Here is a 25,593-nt window from a genome sequence, read left to right on the forward strand (position 1 = left end):
CTTCATTCTCGAATTCAATGAACACAGAGCTGTGATCATAGGCCCCAATCACAGCAGTTTCCTTGAGGGTGATTTTTTCATAGAAAGCCGACCGAACAATCTCAATCTTTGGTCGACCCTTCAGAAATTTCCCAATTAGAGTGTACTTGCATTCTTTAGCCATAATTCCATAATAATCCTTGGATTTAAAAATAACAACATGGACTCGTTGTGCTAGGTCCTTCGTGTAAATCGATGGACATCCAAATCGATTATCCACAAATGGGGTTTTGGGGGGGGGGGGGGGGGAGGGGGGGGGGGGGTGTCATAATTGCATTCGCATAAGTAGGTTTTGGTGTAGATTCTTCCATAGATGTTGTCGCCCCTTTTTTAGGGTCATGATTCCCCACCGGACGCGCCGTATTAGGGCCGCAGGGAGGCTCCATGAAGGTTGAGCGTGGCGTTCACACGGTTAGGAATTTGAGAGAGAAACAGTCGTTAGGAAGTTACCTTTTTTTTTTTTCCTAACATTTCAAGACGATGAAGAAAAAGAAAACCACTCACGCCCCTTTTATTTTCAATTCTTTTAGATATAAATATTGATTTTGCTATAACGAAATTATTGATAAAAACAACTACAATGCCTGGATTGTTACAAGTTTATAAGTTGAATTATGTTTTTACACATAGTTGTATGGGGTAAAGCCCGACTTGACAGTTTGACACATCGAAAGATGACAAGTGAAGATGAGAAATAAATCAAACACGGTTCAACAAGGGCAATACGCTTAACCCCCCCGACTCGTCCGATAATAAGATCATTCTTACCTCCAGAAGGCTCGGACCAATAATGACACAGGCTCGCCTAGCTTTGGAGCCACAAGACCGGCCAAGAGCATAACAGTGGTCGATCAAGATAAGTCCAAGATGCAACCACTCCCAAAGGATCTGGGTTCAACTTTAGCGGGTTCATGAATGTCCACCTAACGTGCAGCTATAGTCATTACGGAAGGCGAGAATCAAGGAAGATGTTAAACATGCACACTTAGGGTTAATCTATAAAAACATCCTTTCCTCCACTTGTAAATGATCTGAATTTTCACACACCTTACTATTACTCTCAGGCATTATAAATCCAGTTCTAAGGCTCATTAAGTTCTCGCTTTCTGGTCATGCTGCCATACGATTATGCCGGAGGCACCACAATAAGATTCACTTGCTTTATGTTATTTATTGCTTCATTATTTACAATACTCATTTATTACTTTGATCATATTAATCTAGCAATTTAGCATCACGAATATCCTTATTTGTCATCTTAATCTGCCTGTCCTTGAACCAAATATACAAATTCAATTGTTATTCTAAAGGCTTAATGCATACGCAGCACCCTAAACTTGTCTTTTTTTTTTTTCCATTTTGGTACCTCAACTAAATGTTGTTCTTATTGAACCCCTGAACTCGTCCTCAAGTGTGTCTATCAAACTCTCTAAATCTGATTTTTTATTAGAAGCAAAAATTAAATCGTGTTAATGATCGAAGGTGAAGTAATATTTTAGACGTGTGGTAAGCTATTCTTTAGGTCATGGATGTGTCGGTTCTGGCCGGTTTCTTCCACTGCCAACTTAATTAAGAGCTTACTCTTTTTTTCCCTCTCAATTGCTGATAATTTTAGCTAAAAGATGACATAATTAAATTAGAATATATATTAGCATGTTGCTACATTGAAAATAGAATACTATATAAGTCAGATTGTGTTTGATATACACACTCGGGAATTGGTTCGGAGGTTCAATAAGAACAACACTAGTTAAGCATCTAAAAAAAAAAAAAAAAGACAAGTTCAGGGGGCTGCATATGCATTAAGCCTATTCTAAATAACGGATTTGGGTAAATGATACTCCCTCTATCCCAAAAAGATTGTCCTTCTTTCTTTTTTAGTCTGTCCCAAAAAGATTGTCCCCTTTCTATATTTAGAAACAATTTAATTTTATGAGATGATTTACAGCCACACAAATATCTAAGACTTATTTTGGACCACACATTTCAAAAGTCTTCTTTTATTTTTTAAATTTTGTGTCAAGTCAAAAGAAGATAATCTTTTTGGAAGTGAAGGAGAAGTAAAAAGCCAGGTAGAGTCAAAGTGAAGTCCGAACCTCTATTTTAGTCAACTTGGTTGGCATCTATAACAGTACTAATCACATACAGTATTATAGTAAAAAGCTCAATTTCCCTAACAGAAATTTCAAACGGTCAAGTCAAATATAAATAAAATAAACAACTGGCATTAATGAAATAATGCACTAACCAGTCTCTCAGCTTAATAAATTTATTTTAAAAAAGAAGACCCTATGAACAAGGGAAAAAAACTCAAATAAAGATTAATATGAGACGGTTGTGGTTAAAAAAATGTTTTACCGAAGAGGAAAAAGCCAACAATCATGTGAATGCAATAAAAATGTATTTACATGGCGGCCTTTTACTTTTGATCCTACTCCTCACCAGCATGGAAGTGAGTGGATACACACTCATCTGATCTAGTCAGATGATTCAGATCACAACACTACTTCCAATTAGGTTTTCTTGTTTAAGTTCATATTATTATTATTATTTTGAAAAAACTTTACAATAAAAACGAGTGTGTTTTTGTCAGTTATATTAGTTTACTTTTAATTATATTTTCTTTAAAGCTGTTATTCGTTAATCATTAGGATTCTCACTACCAACTACCGGTAGGATGCATGAACTGTTCTCTCTCTGAACTACCCTCCATATTAATCTTTTAACTAATAATTTATGATTAAGTGAAAGAATTAAGTTTATGTGTATGTAAATATATATCATGCATCTACTGATTTGATTAAACACTCACTATACTACGTGTAAGTCATCATGCATCTATTGATTTGATTAAACACTCGCTATGCTACGGGGTAAGTCTTTCAATAGCTTTTTACTGATGAGCTGACAATGATATTAGATTATTTTTTTGTCCATGTTTTTTCAAACTGTGTATTTTTTTCACATGAATTTATATTTTAAATTCTATTTTTAATCCTTCAGATCATTAATCAACTTTTTTTTCCGGACCAGTCATATATACTCACCTTCAAAGAGCAAACAATACATTCAATTGAATAGAACTTAGAGCAGTATTTGTTTAGAATATCTCAAAGAATTGAGTGGAGCTCAAAGTCTTATTTACTTCCTATTTCTCCACCTTCAATAACTAAAAAGCATAAAAAGATTTAGTGAAAGGTCAATTATAAAGGGACAAATTTATTAGATATTTGTTTCGGGAATTAGTTACATGCACAAATTGATTTGTATACCACTTTTTGTGGTAAAGAAATCTAGTGGCTGATACCTTGAAACATCTCATTAGTACTCCTTTACACATACAATGAACTTTTCCTTTCTTTCTTTTAACCCTTTCCAATGTCATCCTAACACTTTTCTCTACACTATATTATTATATTAATCAAGCATCGTACCAAACCTAATATATTATCAATGAAATAAAATAATAAAATAACATAAGATTTATCATTGAGACTATCAAAAAAATCTCAAACGAACCCCATCTTTACAAATCACCACCTTTATAAATTCAAAACATATTTGACCAGTTCCCTTCAACACCGTTCATTCCTCAACCAAAGCTCTCATTTTTCTCACTTATTCATTTTCCCTAAGCTAAAACTTCTTCTTTGTATTTTACACAAACAAAAAAAAACCAAGAAAATGACACAAATGGGTCGTCATTGGTGGCCAAGATTAACCACGTCCACCTCTACAACCACCAGAGCCACGGCGGTAGACACCCTTTACGGCGGTCGCACCACCACCACCAGAAGTTTTACTTCAACATCATCACAAATAAGAAATAATAATAATAATGCGTCATCATCATCATCATGTTGTGGACTATCAAGATTGATGAGGAAGTTGAAGAGACATAGCAATAAGATGTTGAAAACTGCCACAAATAGTACGTATCCTAGCCGTCAATCATCGTTCCAATGTCGGTATGATCCACTTAGTTACGCCTTGAACTTTGATACTACTGGAACTGGAAGTGTATCTGATGAAGATTATTACAAGTTTTGTGCTTTTTCTTCGAGGTTTGTTGCTACGCCAAAAGGTGATCATTGTCCAAATTTAATGACCGCTACTTCCCATTAAGCTAGAAAAATTAGTTATAACAGATGTGTATCATTTTATCATTGTTTCTTTTATTTACTACTTAGTTGGATGAAAATGTTGTATACTGCTTATTTGAGGATAAGAAATCCCAAGTTTTGGAGGATAAGGAAAAGGCTTCCATCTTTCTTTCTTATTCTTTTCTTTTAAAGTTACAGTATAAGTATATATTACTCCGTCAGTCTCAATTTATGTGATGGTATTTAACTGAATATGAAGTTCAAGAAAGAAAGAAGCACTCAAGAATAGTGTGACTTAAAAGGTAATGATGTGGGAGGAGAACCATGAAATATCGAGTTCAAATTTCAGCAATGAAAAAAAAATACTAGGTGATTTTTTCTCATATGCGTAAATCTTGATGGTAGAGTTACTCAAAAATTGTGTTGGTGAGAGCTAGTAGATACCCGATCGACTAATCGAGGTGAGCATAAGTTAGTCTGAACAACACAGTTATAAAAAGAATATTTTTGAGACTTATGAGTGCAGTAATGCTAATTACAGTCTACAATTTTGAATGTCGTCTAAATGAAACTGATAAACAAATATGGGTAAAAACCTGTGACCCAAATGTGAAATTGGTATACATATTTTTTGAACATCAAAAAGCAAACTCATCAAAAGAGAATGGAAAATCTTCAAATATCAAATTCGATGAATGCACTAAACATGTAGTAATAATTTGCTAAATAACAGTTTGCTTACTTGGTACTTTATTTATTTTTCTGTCTTGGAGCGTGAGGGGTGGGCTACAAATATTTATAAAAAGTATGCATGTCGTTTTGTACAATTGTCTGTGACAAAAAAATTGTTTGGTGAGCATGTGGCAGTGCCATGTGCTGCCATTTCCAAAGTGATGTATAAAGTTATTATAAGTGGTGTTAGTGTACTATGTTTCAAAAGTCAGAATTCCGTGAACAATGGACCGTCACCAATGGGGTAAAAGTATTTTTTTCGAGTAAACATTTTTTAAAATTTTCTGGGGTGGATGGTGTACTATCATGATAGGTTAATGTTGGGAGAGTTCCCATATTGAAATCTCAACATTTCATACGAATGCATTAAAATGAATCAGTGTGATACAGTTACATCCCAATAATAATGAAGTAAAAGCTCAAATGGAAAATAAAAGCTTTGCACAAAATTAGTCTGCATAATTGAAGGTTTATTTATTATTAAAAGAGATAAGGGTCAAAAACACACCCCAACTATCACTTTTTTTTTTAATTTCATACCTAAACTATGACTATATAGTTTGCAAAACTCACTTCAAATTATTCTTGTATCACACGTGATCTACACTCTCCATTTTATATAAAAATGTTACCAAGAGTTGTCCACGTGGATAAATAATGTCACAATGACACCTATATTAAAATTTTAAAAAAAAACTATTTGTTTTAAAAAACAAACTGAAAAATAATATTTGTAAAAAAATTATAGAAAATTTTTAAAAAAAAGTTTAAAAAATGGAAAAGTTTTTTTTTAAAAAAAAAGAAAAAGAAAATTGATTATTAGTTTTCACATTTAAAAAAAAAATCAACTTTTCCATTTTTTAAATCTTTTTTTTTCTGATTTTCTAAATTTTTTGATATTTTTTTACAATTTTTTTTTTTTTTAAATCCAGATTTTTTTTTAAATTTTTTTTTTTAAATAATGCTGTTTTTAAAAAAAAAAATATATACTCTTTTTTTTTATATATAAAAAATATTATTTTTTAATTTCCATGTAGGTGCCACCATAGCATTACTTATGTTATGTGGACAATTTTTTTGAGAAAATATCAGTTTCACTTGCCTTTTGAAGAGTGAGTTCACACATTTAGTTCGGGTATGAAACTCAAAAAAAAGTGATAGGATGTGTTTTTAACCCTTATCTCTTATTAAAACTTACCAATTGGTTTGAGTTGTGTCCAAAACTAAGATAGGCCTAGTTGTCCATTATACTCTCATTACTATTCATATATTTATATAATAATTGAGAATATATGCTCAAATATCTCATTAAAGGATCAATGAGTTGTTTCTTCTTTCTTAGGAGATGGAGAAGAGGAGGTGCATATTTTTTCCATTTATTCTTTTTGTGTAGTAAGCTCGTGTGAAAAGTGAAATGTAGAAGAAAAAACATGATAAAAGTCGAGCTTTATGCCTGTAAACAAATATGAAGTAACAGCTTTACCAGTGAAACAATGATGAAGATTTAACCAACTTTACCATGTACTCCGCTAGTGTCAAATATTTTACCCGTACAAGTTTGAACATCAAATATTGCTTCAGTATTTCTTTTTCCTTTTTTGTTGAAATGATTTCACAAATTTAAATTATTGTAAGTATGAAAATGGTACAAGGTATGACCATAGTTTAAAACAAGGAAGCCTCGAAAGTTTTGAAAATAGCATAAAGGTTCAAGGTTTCACAATATTTATCAAAATAGAAGACAATGTCAAGTTTTCATAAACGGTGACATGTATTTCACTGAAAATCAAAATCACCAACTGGTATACTCATATTTCACTACATTTCAAAATAGCCACAAGATCTCCACCTTCGAACTCAACAGCTATAAAGATAGGAGAACTGTCTGATCCCAAACACCACTTTGCATAAAATACATACAAGCAATGATTTGCTTACATGAACCCGAGTTTTGACACTTAGAAAGTCCTAAATGAAATGCTGAATCCAGCTCCCTAGGCTAAACAAGTCCTACAAGGTCAAAACCTTACTGACTTTAAGGACGACGAACAACATTGTATGCTAACTTCTATGTTTCTCCTTTCTCTTACACAAGCTTTACATAATAATTGGTCTAAACCTGTACTGTATTTGCTACTTTAATTGCATCCTGCCCTACAAAAAACTGCGAATGATGGAGTTACACGGCGCGAGATGGTTACAACAATTAACTCCCCATAGGAAAGAGCTATGGTTCACGGTCAGATACTGTCTCTTCAGATGATATTTCCTCTACATCTTCCTGTCCAGCTCGAGCAGAATCTGACTGAGTTTTGCTAGAATCCCCACTATCAGTTTCAACTTCTTTCTCTGCCTGAAATGGACCAAATGTACTAGGAGCTGAGGTCTGATTTGTTTCCTGCTTTTCATGTGAATCTTGGGTGTCTGACCATGCAACCTGATCAACGGACTTAGGGCGAGGGGCTGAATCTTCAAGGAAACTCGAACTAGTAGCAATAGGTGGACCTGGTGCAACACAGGATGCAACCAATTGAAGCACTTTGGGTGAGGGAGACAATCCAGTGCTTGTCTTCATTAAGGGAAATGTACTAACTGAACTAGTTGAAGGATTCACATTTAGACTTAAAGGCGGCATATTAAGGTTAGATTCACCTGAAGTTCTGGCCATCACACTAGAAAGCAGAGGGACTGCTGAATCTTGCAGACTACTTGTTCCAGCCATACTCTCACCATGTACATTACTAGTTCCTGCAAAATCTTTCTGGAACTGCTTCATTACTTGCAGTCCATGTTTCTTCTTCTTCTTATTCAAGCTCAATCGTGGGTCCCTGGGTCGGGATGGAGCAGGAGAAGGAATAACAAATGGAGGAATGGAGGGCTTCTTCTCCTCCCCATATAGCACGCGAACTGACTGAGCAATTGCAGAGACGGTGGGTGGTAAATCCGGTTCAGGGGGTTTTGCTGGAGCAGTATTCACTGCTTCACGAAGCCAGTGTGGTAGCTTATTCTTCGGTGAACTACATTCAGCCACTTCCTTGCCCTTTGATTGAGAAAATTTCTGACCTTTATTAAGTTCAGGAAGTGATGGACAATTGCTAGATTCACCACCTCCCGCATTGTCATGTGAGTTATTTAAAGACCTGTCAAGAAGGTTAGGCAATTTAATAAATCCACTTGCACCATCATTATTCTCCTTTTGCAAGTCAAACCTGCCAAGAGGACCCAAGCTACTGCTGCCCAACGAATTCAGCAGAAATGGCGACTCCATAAGAAAGCTTGACGAAGCCCCTGGTCTGTCTGGGGGTCCTGCATTCATATTCACCCGGTACTTATCAGCACTGCGAGTTGGAAGATGTGAGATATGATTGTTGTTCAGACCAAGTCTCTCAGGAGGTTCCAAATGTGGAAAGCTGGAAGGCAGATCACGAAACCCCAATTTCATGTCTGTTAGGTGGGTTGGAAGGAGCTGTTCATTTAGTTTACAACCATGCAATGCTCGAGCCATCATTCCATCAGAAATTCCTGGGAATAAGCCTGATTTTCCCACTTTGGTAGGGTTGGATGGTTTTGGCGCAGGTCCATCCAAGATCTTGAGCTGTTCTGCTTCCCACCTAATTGATAAATCTTCAGGAGTTTTATACTTGGAAAATTTTAACCTTGGATCTCGCAGCATGGCATCCCAATTGCCCCTTCCATGTCTACGTACACCAATCCAGAGACAATCCAGTTCATCTTCACACCAGATATCCAGTTTGCTTTTTCTTTTAAGTAGGTTTCCTGATCCAGATCCTGATCCTAACCCAGTTCTCAGCATAATGTTTTCAAGAACCTTCCGATGGTTTTCAGGAAATGAAGATGAAGAAGGTACCATATGCCCTAACCCCAATTGTTCTTGTGGATTAAACCTAGCTGCATCATGAGGTGGAAACTTGAGATTGGGCAAGAACGGCAGTACAGGGTGCTCACGAACAGACTCATTCACATCTGCAACTCTTGATCCCAAAGACAAGCTGGGAAACAAGTCAGAGGGAGGACGGGGCATGTTCATAGAAGGAAATGGGTATCTTGGTAACAATGGCTCATCAAAAGGTTTCTGCAATGCTGCCTTTTCTTGAATATCAGATAAAGTAACACCAGAATTCTTTAAATTACCAGCCGAACCTCTTTCATGCATGACTGATCGAGGATGCTGCAGAGAACAACATTAGGAATTCACATTAGCATTATTTAAAAGCATTACATTTAAAATGCATGAAAACATGTTATAACACAGAGAGAGAGAGAGCATACTGGACTGAATGGGAGATAAGAATCAGGTAAACTATTCTTTGGACGTTGTTGTGAATGATCCAGGGGAAGATCTGGCAATCTAAATCTCCGAGGGAAGCTCTCCTGATCTTTAGCAACCATTTCAGTTGAAACCTCCGGAGGAGGAGGAGCAATAGTTGGGAACTCCAGTCCTAATCCTTGCCTGTGTTGTCGGTTGTTTGACTTGGAGAAGTTCCTCTGTGGTGCCTCCACCTGATGAGCATTAGGAGCACATAGTCCCAGAACTGGTAAAAGGTGTTTATTGGCCATGGAGTCAGTATAGCTCATCTCTTGTGCGTGATTACTTGACTGGGGAATATCTGCAAGAGGATGGCCACTTGATGGAAGAGCTATGTTATCGTTCAATTTATGTTTCAACGTTCTCAACTTTAAGTCAGCCAGGTTTTTCTTTGCCTCGGATGATAATATTACACAGCATTTTTTATCCAAGTTCATGGCCACATGTTTCTCTTCACGGAGTTGCGATGGTACATTCATCGGATTCACATCATGAGCTTGCGGAGGAAGCAGATGACAGATAGACTCTTGTCCAGCCTGTCCTTCCACGGGTCCAGATGCTTCAATTGCATTTCTACGGGCTAGCCGTTCTTTTTGTCTAGCACGAAGCTTAGCACTGCTCCAACGCAATAAAAATATTCAGATAAATATTATCTTTCAAAGTTCATATTTTACCAATATAACCAAGTTTTTCAAATAATCCAGCCAAAAAGATGCGAAAATTCCAGTATTATGCATTCTACTATTTTATTCCCCCCCATAATACTCAGAAGATGAACCCATCTGAATACACTATAGCAAATATGTTCCCATTTGGATGCTGATAAAAGTCGAAAGGGTATAACTCACTATTTTGCCTTTAATGCTCGTCCAGCTGGACTATACTCTCGCTCTGGTTCAGGCACAGGAACAGGCACAGGCTCCTGCTCCTCTTCCACACCATTCTGCAATGTCAGTTAATGGATAAAATTAGTGATCCTAATCTATGTCGTAATGAGGAAACCACAGAGCGACTGCCTCCTAGGAAACAATCATCCACGTCAAATTCATTAGCTTCAACGAACAAACACTATGCTTGCGGAATCACAATGTTGTAGTTGAAATAGAAATTTTAAATATTCAAAGCACTGATCCCAAATAATTTTGAGGGGAGGGTTGAAGAATTGATCAAAGGGAAAAAAAAGAGGGAGTGGGTGTAGAAATATAAATTACAGTACGGAAGTACCTCACTTAATGTTTCATTAGGGTGTGAAGCATATGCTTCCCTGTACGAAATGGCTTTCCTTAGGCGCTTGCCTCGACCAAGCGCTGCTTCCTCCTCGCTCTGATACTTCTCCCATCTACAAGCAAAAGAACACGATGAAATGATGCAAAAGCCGTAATGAAGGTATACCACATCAAAGGTAATCATTTAACATGGTAGACACATGCTCTTAGGAAGCAGTGCTAAGGCATCTCAGTTCGAGTCCGAGCGGCGGCATACCGTCTTCTAAAATGGATAAATAGATCTTATAATGAATTCAATTCTCGATTTCATTTTAGAGTTATGTAATTAAGGGACTCTTCTTTTTCAGATTTTTTCTGATATTTTCAACCTTGAGCATATCTTAACTCACATTTCCTTTTCGATCGTTTCAATTGTAATTACAATTCATTTGATAACCTTTTTAGTCGATGAAATCGTAAAACTATAAACTTTACAAATAAAACTAGTGTGTCTTTGTCAGTTATATTAGTTTAGTTTTGCATATATTTTCTTTATAAAGCTGTTATTTGTTAATCATTAGGATTCTCACTACCAACTATCGTAATACTTCTTATTGTGCTTTGCTTATCGTAATAAATAAACCGATGGCGAAATCCTAATACTTCTTTCTGTGCTTTGCTTATCGTCTCTCTCTCTCTCTCCCCCTCCAAGAAGAATCAATGGCAGAAAATGAGGAAGAGGAAATAGGTCTCCAGGAGAAGTGAAACCCTATATAACTTGAAACAACCACTGGAAAGTACAGAAAATGAATGTAAAAATTTCACCCACTACACCACTAAAACATCCATTGTTTCAAATACAAACAATTGTTTATCTTCTACATTGTCAACTGGAAGCCAGTTCTAGGGAATCCTACAGGAGTTGAATCCCATACTTGTATTGTGAGTGGGTGTGCCTTCACTGTTTCAAATCTGTATTATCTTACAATTGAATATGTGAAGTAAATAAAACTGGGAATATTGGTGGAGGCGATTGGCCTTCCTAAAAAGGACTGAGCTTTGTGAACAAGAAACATATATAGCAACCTCAAAAGAAGTCTTTGAAATTGTTCTTAATTCTTCTTAATCTGCTAAGGTAGTAATTAAAGTAGTTGAAGAGCTTCCCTTAAGTAGAAAAGGACAGCCTAAACTTATTGGACTTTTTGGTAAAAGTGGCTACCAGCACAGCCTTTGTCCTGATGAATATATGAATATACTGTTACCTTTTCCACACAAAAAAAGAATATACTTTTTAAAAAAATTGCAAGAACATCTTTAGCATAATAAAGGGAAGCATACATTGACAAACTATTCGACGTACAGTTAATGTCATATCTGCCTCTACTAGACGTGTTGCTCATTGTTTCTTAATGCAAAGCAAACACATAAATATAACAACTACTACTACACCTCAACCTCAAGCAAGTTGGGAACTGACTATTTCGCTCCATTTAACCATCTCAGTCTAATATTATAAGACACTTTCTCAGGAAAAAAAAAAAAACTCTAACAAGATTAACAGACTCCTACCAAATGTTGGACCTAAAGTAAACGAACTAACATGTCAAAACTCAATCTCAACTAATTGGTACTGCCTATATAAATCTTTTTCTTACATCCTGCCTTACTTTTCATTAAGTTTGCATGGATTCTAAGAAATTGTAAGTCTTTCGAAACAACTTCCTAAACACATAAATAGAAGACGAAGCTAAGAAATAGTCCTTTTCAATCCTTCAAGAAATTCATGAGCTACCTATATGACACCTTTATTTGTCTTGATGTACCCACATTGAACGGGTGTGATATTGGTATATTTCGTGCAGATTCTTCTAAATACAGGAAAAAACTGCACATATTATTGATACTTCACACATCCGCATTGAATACATATGCATAGCTGAGTCCATATAATATAGTATACCATCAAACAAATATAAAAGAGGGTTGCCAGAACAATACCTCACTTTTAGAAGCTTGTCCCACTCATTTTCTTCAGTGCTACTAACCAAGTTATCTTCTTTCTTCTCAACATTTTGTACACAAGTGTCTTCACTCACCACCATATGTGATGCTATTCCAGCTTGGTCTTCTGCACCTTCCTCGTTCCATTCCAATGACTGACAAAAGAGAAAGGAAAACACAACAGGCACAAGAAAAGATTCAGCAAGACATTAGAATGGTGTTATAGTGATTGTTGTTCCTAAGATCTTGCACACGAGTTGCCAAAGAAACAAAAACTGCTTCCTTATTGAATCAGAGAGCAGAATAAAGAATCTTAATTAAATAGCATGTCATGTTAAAGATAAATAGAATTATAACTCTGTAACTACAATTTGCAGACAAGCAAGAGAAGCCATGAAAAGTGAAAATCTTTAGATTCACGAAATAGACCACTGATAAAAATCTCAACTTTAAAATATTGCAGAACCATAATAAACTGAAAGTGGAAGATTCATCATTTTCACTGACACTTGGCTAAGAGTGCATGGACAGTCATTACATGCCATACCAGACAAAACATCAATTAAGTCGCATTATATATTCACCATAAGGCATAAGAAACTTTTCATAACGTGCAGAGCATAATTGGAACAATCTAAGTTAGTAAAGTGATTCTACTTTTTGAGCATGTAAATTTATCCAGTGAAAAGTTCACGGCATGCCCATTCAGATCCAAACAAACTTGCAGTGTTAACACAGCTAAAACATATAACCGCTCTAGTAGCTTTATCTTTTACTTAGAATCGATCTTACAAACTTTATCTGCTATAGCAGCCTTCATCTTCAAGGACATACAGAACAAATAAAGAAACTTTACGCTGGATAAGGGATGTAGAAAGACTTCTGAAACACAATTTAATTTAAGGGAACTTAAGTACAGTAAATTGTCAGCTGGAAGTTCCCAGAGAAACTTTTCTACTTCAGATTAGTATGAAAGTTATACTTCGGATTAAGTTGATGTTGTTAAATTTTACTAACCAACTGTAGTTAGGTCATTTAGTAGCTTTCAAGCAATAACAGCAAAGAATCTAGTTTACGGTCTTCAGATAAATGATTTTATATTCCTTGCATATTCAATTACTTATATTGGAAATCAAGAACTAGTTTCCTTAGTTGGAGACTCAGGTCCCCCAAGTAAAATCCAGTTACACAGTTACGTTAATCTTTCACCAAATTGATGCTATGTCCTTCATGTTTTTTCATTTTCTCAACTCTGTTTCAACTCTCCTCTACCTGATATGAATTTTAATTGGAGAAACATGGTTAGTGAGGAATTATCTAGCCACCCCAACTTGTTTGGGAATGAGGACTAGTTGTTATTGGACCCTCACACTTGCTCAGTAACTTCACAACTTCCAACTGTCCTTAGGTGTCCTCTATCTATCGTCACAGTTAGAACTACAATATCAGACCCTAATTTATCCGTCTTCCACTTCAGAATAATAGAGTTGGCACTTGTACGAATCACTTTCAGAAATATGTCAATAAAGCATATCTGTGAAAGAGCTGTGGTTACCTTCACTGAGCCAAGCATATCATTCTCCAGTTCTGCCTCATGGTTATCAGGTGATTCTGACTGAATATTTGAACGGTCAAGCAATTTCAAAATAGCATTTTCGTCCCACACAATCTTAGTGCTGCCCTTGGTGCACTTATCTTTATACACATCACCCAGGCTACCAGTCCTCCTGCGCTTATGCTCTACTTCAGGAACTGTTTCATCTTTGTCGCTGGAGTTTTCAACAGCATCTTTCTCTGCCATGCTAGAGGAATCACTAAAAAGCTCTTCTGTTCCCCATCGAAGGATGTCCTCAACCTCCTTTTGGGACCCTGATTTGTTCACAAAAAGCTGATCAAGCATCAACTTCCTCTTAGCAAGCTGAAGTATCCGTTCTTCAACACTGGCACGGACTACTAGCCGGTACACTAGAAGTCTCTTTGACTGTCCGATACGATGAGCCCGATTCATCGCCTGGATATCAGCATGTGGATTGAAATCAGAATCATAGATAATAACAGTATCTGCAGTAGCCAAATTGATCCCCAGGCCACAAGAGCGTGTTGATAATAAGAAGACGAATCGGCTTTTGTCCTGATTAAACCGTGCTATTGCTGCTTGACGATCAGCCACTGCAACAGAGCCATCAACTCTCTCATATGTTTTTTGCCCAAACTCAATTGCCAAGTAATCCTCCAGAATATCTAGAAGCTTAGTCATCTGTGAAAATATAAGGACTCTGTGACCTTCTTTGTGCAAACTTTTGAGCATAGAGTGCAGAAGAGTCAGCTTTCCAGAAGCCTTTATTCTCATTTCATGAAGAAACTCCACTGAACCAGAGTCAGGCTCAGTTCCCGGTATGAGATAAGGATGGTTGCAAACTTTTCTTAACTGCATAACAATATTCAGCATTGATTGCTGTGCAACTCCTTTCCCAATGTTGCGAAGAAGCTGATAGTTCTTTGTAAGCATTGCACGGTAATATTCAGCCTGAATAGAAGATAACTCAACAGGAACCATTCGTTCAGTTTTAGGAGGAATATTTTGCATGGCATCTTTTTTCAACCTGCGAAGCATGTGCGGAGCGACAAGCTTTTTCAATTCTTCCACCTTTTCCGCGGTTGTAAGATCATTAAACTTCTCCTCAAACGACGATAGTGAAGGAAATGACGATGGCTGCAGAAAATTTAATAAGTTGTACATCTCGCCAATGTTGTTCTGAAGAGGAGTACCAGTCAATAGCACCCGATGCTGAAAAGAATATGTGTTGAGCATGCTAAAGAGTTTACTATCAGCATTCTTCAGACGGTGTCCCTCATCAACCACAAGAACTTCCCATGGGATCCCACGCAGAAAAGTGGAATCGGCGAGAACCATTTCATACGTAGTCAAAAGAACATTAAATTTGTATGAAGTCGACCTCTTACTCAGATCACTTCGATCCCTTGCATGCCATTCAAATTGGCGAATCACAGCTCTTGCTTTAGCACTCCCATGGTATTCTACAACATTTAGGTGTGGAGCCCATAACTGAAACTCTGCCATCCAATTTGGCATTGTGGAAAGAGGAACTAATACCAGAGAAGGAAGTGCAGCATTGAACTCGGTGTACAGTGATGATAAGAAAGCAGAAGCTGATATTGTCTTCCCAAGCCCCATCTCGTCAGCAAGAATAACATTTCTGGATTTATGCCAGCACTTGCGCAACCAATTTAAGGCTTCCATTTGATGTGGAAATAATATGCCTCCTTGCAGTTCTTTAGGCTGCTCTGGCAGAGTAACTATATCATTTTTATGGCACTCTCTCTTTTTCCTCACCACATCATCCTTGGTAGCATTTCTAGCTAATGCTTGGGATTCAAACTGATTAAACTGATCAATCAAATGAGATGATTTTGCAATCACAGGTTCCTGTATTTTTTCCCAGGTACATTCATCATAAGGAAGACCTGTCCATTTCACAAAAACTTCATCTGAACCACCCGTACCAGGCCGAGTTGCAATAATCCGCTGAGGCAGCTTCCACTGTTCATCACAAATATTTATTGTTGCTGTCCCATACTTCGCCTTGTAGTTGTCCAGTTTTCTTTTAGCCAGAACTTTCAACTTAGACTCTGGGATCCAAGAGTTATGAATATTTGATTTCCCAACCCACTTAACAAGATATTCATAGGAGACATTTACACCATTCGAGGTTGGTGGTTTAGCCAAGACAGTCTCCTCACTTTTCTTGAAAGAGGTGGTATCTGTAGCAATCATTTCATCTACTCCCTTGGCAGTTCCAACTTCATGACTCCCAGATGTGACATTATCCTTCGACTTGGCATTGTCAATATAGTTCTTTTCAGTGGAAAAAATGCTTTCTCCAGATATATTATGCCTATTATCCAGATCATCAGCAGCAGTGTCTTCTTCGTTTTTGTTGATTGCACCTTCAGATACTGAGCCTTGAGGGTCTTCCTTTACTGTGCCAGTTCCTTCCTTGCATTCTTTGCTACCTGATCTTCTGTACACTTGAACTTTAGCCTTTCTGATATCATACTTTGAGCTTTTTCCTTCATCAGGAATGTCCAAAGTTTCTTCAGAGCCACTGCCTGAATATTCTATACCAACCTTAACTGCAGGCACATCACAGCTGGGCTTTTCATCATTTACTTTCTCTTTATCTGCTAATCTTGCTGATTCTCCCAATGCTGGGTCATTTGCATTATCCGCTAGAACTCGACATGCCAGAACCCTATCAACCTGCAATTAAGCATGTGTCAAAAGTAGGACAACAGATTATCATCAATATTCTTGGTAGGGAATTACATCAAAGAGTAATAAAGGAGCAGATGATCCTAATTATTAAATGATACATAATAAACCTATAAGTTGGTCCTTGGAACTAGTACCTGTTGAAGATCAGGACCATTATTATCATATACCAAATGTTCGATGGCAACTTTTCCAGCTTCACGTGACAGATCTGATGGCTGACCAGCCTCTTCGGAAACCAACTGCATTAGCCAAAAAAAGAAATAAAATCAACAAAAGAAACAACCATTAAGTTGGTTTTTGCATATTAGCATATTACAATATCAGTTTTTTATATTAAAAAGAATAGACATCTCAGAAAATTATTGTTTTATTTTTTTTTATTTTGGCCTTTCCAATTTAGTAACTAATTCATATTAATCCACACCCTTCAAACAAACTGTTATTTTTTTTAATAAGTTCGAGTAAAACTATTCTTTTATACCAACAAAAAAAAAAAACTACTATTATTAGGCAAGAGTTCAAAAAGAAGTAGAAAGCTTCATTTTTCACTCCTTGCCTAGGGTAAGCAACAAAGTTCCATTAAACTCAAATAGAAGAAACAAGTAGGGGTACAATTGAAGAAATCAAGGACCAGTGCTGATAATCCCATACATATAGGGAGCTGAGACGTAGTAAATCTTCCATCAGGTTATTATTACTTTCTCTTTTGAAAAGTTTCTTTCTTCCGATATAGAAATTCAATCATATGCAAAAGTGGACATGGACATTTACATCAAAAAAAAAAAAAAAAAACCAGAAGTAGCAGATATCTGTCAACATATAGAGGAAATAAAAAAAGCAAAGAGTCTCACGCTAAAATAAAAAACCAGCTTATCCACAATAGAGAAATCATTTGTGCCTTCCTAATTTAAGAGACGTGCTACATCACCGTATATGCTAATGTCCACGAAGCAATTTCTCTTCTTTACTCTAGAGACTTCCCTTCCAGAAGGATAACATTAGACGATACCTCCTCATCGGTCGTCCAGATATCAATCTAGAGTCTCCAGAAAATATTTATTCAAAATCTGGATGATCATCTTAGGAAGTACCGAAGTAGAACCGCATTTTCTCCAGACAATGAACCCATTCCTCCCTTAGCTTTCTTGGCCCTCACACACTTCCTTACTGGTTTAGAAACCCTTTAATAGACTAGTCATCCTAAAAAGAGGAAATTTGCTGTTGGGCCTCATGAATGTACATGGAGCAGAGTTTCTTTTTTTTTTTTTTCTTTTTTGAGAAATGGCAAGTGTTACATCCTTTTTATAACTGTGGTGTTCAGTCCGGCATGTGCGGACCTCGACTAATTCCACATGGTACCTGCTACCTCCCACCAACACATGTACCAGGTAACTTTGTCCACCAAGGCTTGGACAAATGGGAAGAAATCACCTAATGTTTTTACCTCCGCTGGGTATTGAACCTGAAACCTAATGGTTCTCAACCGACTTCATTGACTACTAGGTCACACATTTGGGTGTAGAAATGGTAAGTGTTACATGGAGTAGGGTTAATTGAAATGGTAAGTGTCAAATGGAGTAGAGTTAATTAAAGAAGTGCTGAAAAAGGCTTTTCTTTTTACCAAGTTCAGAATCTACTCCATTATTGAGTTCACCACCTTGAATACGTCTACACTAATGCCTTAAAGCGCGCCATTCTTCCTCCCTCTCAAAGCTTGACAATCATACCACAAATCTTATGGTCTTTATTACGAGCCAAATTTTTTTCTTATTTCGAGCCAAACACAGAATTCATGCCCAAGGCCTTCCTTACCCAATAAGTAAATTGTTTTGAGCATGCTCCCATAGCTGCCCCAGTAAAGCCCCCTTTAGAGCTTTACTAAGCTGATGGCAGTCCCAGAACAGCAAAATCAATATCAAACAACAAAACACTATCAGATTAAGACTATCAATTAACCAGACAAGATAGTCAACATTAGGGTTTGAACTCTCTATGGAAATTTTCCTGCATGCCCCACAATTTTGAAGGCTTTATACGTAACTACAGTCTCCTCTCCTGAAAGTAGGTTATCACAATATTTCAGCATTCATATCTTACCTGAAAAAGATAAATAAACTGAGGACATCCCCATTATTGCATGCCTGTTTTGAGGCATGAACATTTAGAGACTGAAATTAATACTCGAGTTCAAAGTGACTTTTCCTTTTAATCTCTTTCTTTCAATTTAAATGCAAAGCATTTAAATTATTTAACACTAGACTAGATTGAACAATGGAATACATACCATTGCTAACTATCTAACTGATGTAGCCGTAAACAGTGTATCTACTTGTCTGTCTAGTTTAAATTATCATAGAGTTACAAGCTTCCGTGTTTGCATTTAAATTTTTTAACACTAGACTAGATTGAACAATGGAATACATACTATTGCTAACTATCTAACTGATGTAGCTGTAAACAGTATATCTACTTGTCTGTCTAGTTTAAATTATCATAGAGTTACAAGCTTCCGTGGGCAATAATGAGCATTGAAATTAAGGAAAATGGTAAAAGAGTATCATCAAGCAAACTATTGAAACCATAAACATCTAGGAAATAGGGGATGCTGACTCTCTCTTCATTCCTAGAAAGAACATCCAGCAGCCATAGTTTCAAAACATGCCCAAAAAGGATGAGAAGAACTATCCTTCAGATGGTGCTGGTCATCTAGAAGAATATTTAAGTTTTTAAATTGTACAAAGAAATATAAGATCCAACAGTTAAACAAAGCAAATATATTATGTCTATTCACTTTGACTCTTTTTTGCCAGCGATTGAAGCACTTTAGATTTCCAGGAAAAGAATCACATTCATATACACTTCATCAGAAAAATCACATTCATATACAAAACACCAGTAAATTGAATAAAGTTAAGTTCTCCTTAAAATAAAATATCTACTGGAAATCATCTTATATGGAAAAAAAAAATTAAATATAATATAAATACTACTCCATAAGAATAGACCTACAAACATTGGCATTGCCATATTTAGGACAATCTAAGGTGATGTCACACAATTTGTACTTTACTTACAGCTCTCCGCACTTTTGGAAGACCAGAATATATCACTCTATGACTGTTCAAGTTAATGATTTAACCACCACAAATTAACGTAAAAAGCAAGCTGGTGATCCTTGCGACTAATAACAATAACATTGCCTTTTCTCTCTTTGGTAAATTGGGCCAGTTTGAAAATGTCACTACAATAATCACTTTTCACGTAGAACACAAAAAAGACAACATATCACAACCTCAATGTTTCTCGCACAATCTTCATACGCCAAAAGCCACATAGAAGCTCTTTGTTTTTCCTTTTTTACATACTCCTCTTCAATATCATGGTAAAGATCGACTTGTAGAAATGTTTAGCTTGGAAGAACTCACTCTAGCCTAACTTATGTTTTCTTTCTCCAACCAACAGATTGAAATGTTTTATCACTAAAGAAAAAGCAACACTGAAATCTATTGAGCAAAACTTGATGTAGATGCTTCAGTTTATGTACCATGCGCAACTTTGAAGATGAGGATGTTACACTTGTTCTTAAATTGCATTGTTGCCAGGAATCTATGGGACATGTTCCTATTTGGGCTACCGTGGTTTCTGCCACTTAGCATGAAGGATGCCTTAATCAGTTGGCATAGTAGGAAGGGGCAAAAATCAAGAAGAAATATGTGGCAAGCAATTCCTAGTTGTCAACATGAACGGAAAGGAACCTGAGATGTTTGAAGGAACCTCAGATTCTATTCCATCCCTAGGAGCCAGATGTCTTATTAATTTATGAAATTGTTATTATTGTGTAGGGATCAAGCATCATACTTTTGCAATAATCCTCTGGATGCCTTCATTTAATAAGATATCTTACCTAATTGAAAAATGAAATCTACTGAGAAAAACTATTCACATTTGAGGAAGAATACGAAACATAGGGATTATACCTCATCTTTAAGTTGGGTTTCAACAGTATCTCTCCCATCCCTATCTGACGCAGGCACTGAAGGCTTATGATCAACACGCTTACGCTTTTTTTGCGATTTGCTTGACTTTGAACCAGACTTTTTAGAATTACCAGAAGCTCGCCTGCCCTTGTCAGACTTAGATTTGTTCCGACTGTCAATGTTGTAAAAATTAGGTTTTCTTTTCCTGTCTTTCCTAGAAGCGGCCTCTGATACAGCTACAGGTTCACCACTAGAAGGCATATCAGGCTTCTTTTCAGAGGCTTTGTCATTCGTCTTTGAATCCATCATATTCAAAAAGGATGTTGTATCATTCATTGAAGAGCTTGACTTCTCCAATGGAGTATCTGCAGAAGGCACCTCCTTCTCAACTGGAGTATCTGAAGGAGGCACCTCCTTTTCTTTATCAACACTTCCATACAATGAATTGCCATCCGCATCACCATCCCGGGAATGATGACTTGGTTTAGTATCACAAGAAACATCATTGGAGGAAGAACCCAGCTTCTCCATTTGACTGCGATGTGATAAAGGAGTTTTTTCTTTACCCGAGGATCTTTTCTTACCAGGAATGGAGCTTTCAAAAATCAGGGATACCTTGGAGATTCCAGATGACTTATGTTCATCTTTTGCTTTTCCACTTGTAAATTTTATTCTTGGTCGTTTCGAGACAGTATCTAGAGGATTGACAGATTCAAGCGTATCATTCTTCTGATAACAACTAGGACATTCCCACTTTCCAGATGGTATACGCTACATAGGATATAAAAAAAAATTGTCAGTGACAAAAGTAAACTGGATGGATAAATTGAAAAGGAAAGGCCAAACTACTACATGAAAGTTTTGAATGAAAATAGTCAATCCGGTTTTAAATAAAGCAACTATAAAATATACCTTAAGAGGAGGATCCAGACACTGAAGATGGTAGGTTCGCGGACAGCTTTCGCAGCAAAGCAAATTTCCACCAAGATCACAAACAACACATTCATAATAGTACTGGATGAGAGCAAAAGGAAACAAAAGTCAGAAGCATTTTGAAAAAGCAAATGTACAGAAGCAATAAAGCTCGGCTGGAAAATACTTAAATCACACTGCAAGGCAATAAATCTCAAACAGTTCTTTTGGTCTTACTATTCTGGCAAGACGATGGCAAAGCTAACAGTGAGAGCTTAAAGGTAACATACTCATAAAGAATAAACCCAAAAAAGAAAAAAGATAACCAAGAAGTTTAAGAATAGCAAGCTAAAAAAGCATGTTGGTCTCTTGATCAAGAAGTAAGGGAAATCTTCCTCCTAAAATACTGCTCAAAGTCTTGTTTACCATGTAGTTTCACGGCCATAAATCGGAAAAAAAATTAAGAAAACCATAAAGAACACACTAACCCCATCATTTCCTTTCTTCTTGCTAGAAGAACCACTTGAAGTGATTTCGTTTTTCACTCGACGCTTGGGTGAGTTACTCGAGGGTAAATCCAAGGTTTTTGAAGCCTTTTCTTTGCCATTTGGCACATCAGGACCGGATGCAAGTCTGCGACGCTTGCGTTTTAAGGCCCAGTCTCTGTTAAGCATTTTACCGGACAGTGAATCGTTTTCTTTCATCATTGCATGCAGGATAGTACATCTCAAGCCAGAAAAAAATGACCTTCAGGCATCAAATTGATCACATATACCTGCAAAAGTTTGTTGCTAAGAGTGTTAGACCATGAACCTGAAGGACAAAATTTGAACACCTTCCGGAAATAAAGGTAAAGAAGCAAGATTTGAGCATACTGCATGAACAGAAAACATAGTAGGCTCTTCAAATAGGAAAAAACTTTACATTTTAGTCTACATTACAACAAAGCTCCCTAAACTTTGATCTCGCTTCTACTTTATCCCTTCTTCTTTTTTCAAGACGGCATCTTTGAAGCTCTTAACACTATAAAACAAATGGAAAAGCCACTTTCTTAGGAAGAACATATCATACGATGCTATATTTCTAAAACATGCATTCACATAGATGACAACGTAGTTGACTGATTAGATCTTCATTCACTGAACGAGTAGATCAGACACTGCTTTAGTTGTAGATGATCATTTGTTACATACATGATACTAGCTTGTGAATACATTGTGTTACATAATCGAACACATAATTGAGGGTGCATAGCAGAATGTTGAAACTAGATCCATGAAACTCATCGTAATTAATGTGTAAGATAGATGAAAGCTCCCTTGAAATTAAATGGTGGAAAGAACACAAGAAATATCATTGGGAACACTAAACATGAACTTACCCTACAGAGACAAGCACTAACCTAATAATTTCTAGAGAATCACTATAATAAACCTTCAAATGAAGTTAGCATCAGCCAAAAGAAGATAATTGGCTAATCTAAAACGAACATTAGGACTAAGTCCGCAGGGAGGCATACTTTTAATATCCTCCCTCCATCCAAATTTATATGATGTAGTTTGACTGGGCACGGAATTTAAGAAATAAAGGAAGATTTTTTAATCTTGTGGTCTAAAACAAGCCAAAGATATTTGTGCGGTTATAGATCATCTCGTTAACCATAAAAAGTAAAGTTTAAAGTTAAAGTGTTGCCAAATAAGGAAATGTGTCATTCTTTTTGGGACCGACTAAAAAGGAATGTGTGTCATGTAAATTGGGACGGAGGGAGTAGTAAGATACATTCAGCAAAAATTATGCATCCAAATAAACAGACATGAATACACTACCTTGACTAATGTAACAAAAAAGGTAAGCATCACTTCCAGAAATTTTCCAAACTAGGATAAAACGAAACAAGTAGCTGAAATCATAAAACTTCATTGAGATGCAACACGGTTCATAAATCAAGATTGAAGGTATATGAAGATTATGTATTTAGTTAATTAAAGGGCAGTTAAGATTATCAGAAATGCAACTACGTCGCTATTACTTGGAAAGCACCAACTTCCCGAACAATCTGTTTCACACCTATGAATATAGATATATCGGGAAAGGGTTTAAACCCAAGCCCTCAAATAGAATCTAACTACAAAGGCTTAAACCATAGTAAGCCAGGTTACGGGAAATTACACCACGTTCTTCACTTCCAACTTAGGCGTATGCATTTCATTTAGAATTTTACGAGACCCTAAAACCTAAGTTAAAACTCAACCAAATAAGGAAAACAGCACAACTGCAATCAAAGAATCATTAATTTCTATTTAAACAGACCTTTAAAATCAAGTTGAAACTAGTGATACAAATGCTCAGGTCAGTAGACTTACTAAAGCCATTCAAACAATCAAAGCAATAAGAATTACATTTCCTCTTTACAAATCCAGCATAACAAGCCCTTCCTCAAATGTGTTATATAGAAAAACCATCACATGCATGGACAGCTGAATGGAACCATCAATGATCATAACCATTTCAAAACCCCTCACCCATTTCAATTAACAACCGCCAACACACAATTTAAATCACCAAAGATCATAACTTTACAGCAAAAAAAAAATTATTGAAGCTAAAAAACACAACATTCCCACCAATCAAGAAACACCCACATCAAAATGAACAGCAAAACAAACAAGAATCAGCTCAAATCAAAACAAAACAAAAAAAAAAGCTAGCAACCACACATAAACAACATTCTTTTTCAAAAAATGACAGCAACCCAGATAAAGATTAGCACATACCTATCTTACCTATGGATCAAAACCTGACAAGAACACATAAAAATTCAATCTTTATATATAAGTAGGTGAATCAAGAACCAACAACAAGTAAGAGAAGAGGCAAAGGTGGGAGTAACCCAATTTAGGGTATGAGGTGTGTGTATACAAGAAAGAGAGAGAAATAAAGCGGTACAAGGCAAACAAAAGATATAAATAGAGAGCGTGAAAGTGATAGAAAAAGGTTTTAGAGAGAGAGAGAGAATGCATACAAATAAGGATTCACCAGGTTTATAGGACTTTGGGGGTTACACAAAACACACCCAACATCAACACTGACAACATGCTAAGGTGGGGTGGGGTGGGTGAGTTCTTTGGGGTGGTGGGGTTGGTTCTTGGCTTTGTGGGAAGCGAGCCAAAGGACAATTCCACTGAGATGATGCCACGTGGAGCATTTGATGTATGTTAACATCATCATTTGTGAGTCTATCTTCACGCTTGTATTCATTCTTGAAAGAGGAGAATAGAATTCAAGACTGAGAAGACTCAAAAGAGATTAACAGAATCTGTTGGAACTAGTCTTTGTAATCTGATGTTGTTTATATATGTTTCTGTCATTTGTTCTCTCTCTAAAATATATATTTCTAAATATATTATGTTTCTCTCCAGATTTCATCCTTTTTCTCCCGCTATATTTTTTTCTTTATACAAGTGTTCTTTTTTCCTAATTATAGCCGCCATCAAGTGTTTTTGTATCTGCAGCCTTTTATTACTTTTCTTTTTCTAGTTTCTTGATTGTTTTAGCAATAATAATCTAATTAAAAATATGGGAAATATATCGATTGCCTCTTATATTTGTTAGTAAATTTTATTTAGATACTCGAATTATAACACGTTATAATTAAGCAAGGATACATCTTAAAGTGTTTTTACTAGAAGTTTTCGATTTGAAATTTGAAAAAACTTGTGCGCATGTTTCCAAACGTCTATTACGTAAATACATTAACCACATAAAATATGTCACCTCTTTTGATTATACACGTGAATTTCAATTAGAACAAGCTCGAGGTTTTAAGTTTATTGAAGCTACTACGTATAATTAAAGGAGGTGAAATGTTTTAAGTGGTTAATTTACGTAATGGACACTTGAAAACATGCATAAAACCTTTCAAAAAATTGAGCCGAAAATGTCTAATATAAACGTGTTATGTGTGCTCAATCCAATATAAACGTGTTATATGTGCTCAATC

The 25,593-nt window shown here is 36.3% G+C and overlaps 2 protein-coding genes across 5 annotated transcripts; one reads left to right on the forward strand and one right to left on the reverse strand.

Annotated features, from left to right (window-relative positions):
- The first annotated feature begins 3,499 nt into the window (after positions 1–3,499).
- On the forward strand, positions 3,500–4,288 carry LOC132048118 (uncharacterized). The gene has a single exon (XM_059439046.1). It carries the CDS (start codon positions 3,724–3,726, stop codon positions 4,162–4,164), a length of 441 nt encoding a protein of 146 aa, XP_059295029.1. The 5' UTR covers positions 3,500–3,723; the 3' UTR covers positions 4,165–4,288.
- Positions 4,289–6,762: 2,474 nt separating this feature from the next.
- On the reverse strand, positions 6,763–25,014 carry LOC132040611 (protein CHROMATIN REMODELING 4). 4 transcript variants are annotated; one of them, XM_059431287.1, is made up of 12 exons: positions 24,368–24,623; positions 22,082–22,368; positions 21,594–21,695; positions 20,682–21,452; positions 16,839–16,943; positions 13,963–16,689; positions 12,405–12,562; positions 10,426–10,540; positions 10,050–10,144; positions 9,165–9,816; positions 7,527–9,063; positions 6,763–7,379 (listed from the first exon to the last, which is right to left on the reverse strand). In XM_059431287.1, the coding sequence occupies exons 2-12, from the start codon at positions 22,298–22,300 to the stop codon at positions 7,102–7,104; spliced, it is 6,759 nt and encodes a 2,252-aa protein (XP_059287270.1). In that variant the 5' UTR covers positions 22,301–22,368; positions 24,368–24,623; the 3' UTR covers positions 6,763–7,101. The 4 variants fall into 4 exon arrangements, with proteins under 4 accessions (XP_059287270.1, XP_059287264.1, XP_059287259.1 ...); XM_059431281.1 differs by lacking the exon at positions 24,368–24,623 and adding an exon at positions 24,630–25,014 and having other exon boundaries at positions 6,763–9,063; XM_059431276.1 differs by having other exon boundaries at positions 6,763–9,063; positions 24,377–24,623.
- Between the last annotated feature and the right edge of the window lie 579 nt (positions 25,015–25,593).

The sequence above is a fragment of the Lycium ferocissimum genome, chromosome 2, assembly GCF_029784015.1.
Source record: "Lycium ferocissimum isolate CSIRO_LF1 chromosome 2, AGI_CSIRO_Lferr_CH_V1, whole genome shotgun sequence".
Lineage (NCBI taxonomy): Eukaryota > Viridiplantae > Streptophyta > Magnoliopsida > Solanales > Solanaceae > Lycium > Lycium ferocissimum.

Bases quoted from the DNA above. Each gene is read 5' to 3' on its own strand.
- LOC132048118 (XM_059439046.1), top strand. From the start codon at position 3,724: ATGACACAAATGGGTCGTCATTGGTGGCCAAGATTAACCACGTCCACC.
- LOC132040611 (XM_059431281.1), bottom strand. From the start codon at position 22,300: ATGATGAAAGAAAACGATTCACTGTCCGGTAAAATGCTTAACAGAGAC. The intron at 16,690-16,838 runs GTACTAGTTCCA...GCTTAATTGCAG, and splicing joins ATGGTCCTGATCTTCAACAG to GTTGATAGGGTTCTGGCATG. The intron at 10,145-10,425 runs GTACTTCCGTAC...CTGACATTGCAG, and splicing joins CTAATGAAACATTAAGTGAG to AATGGTGTGGAAGAGGAGCA.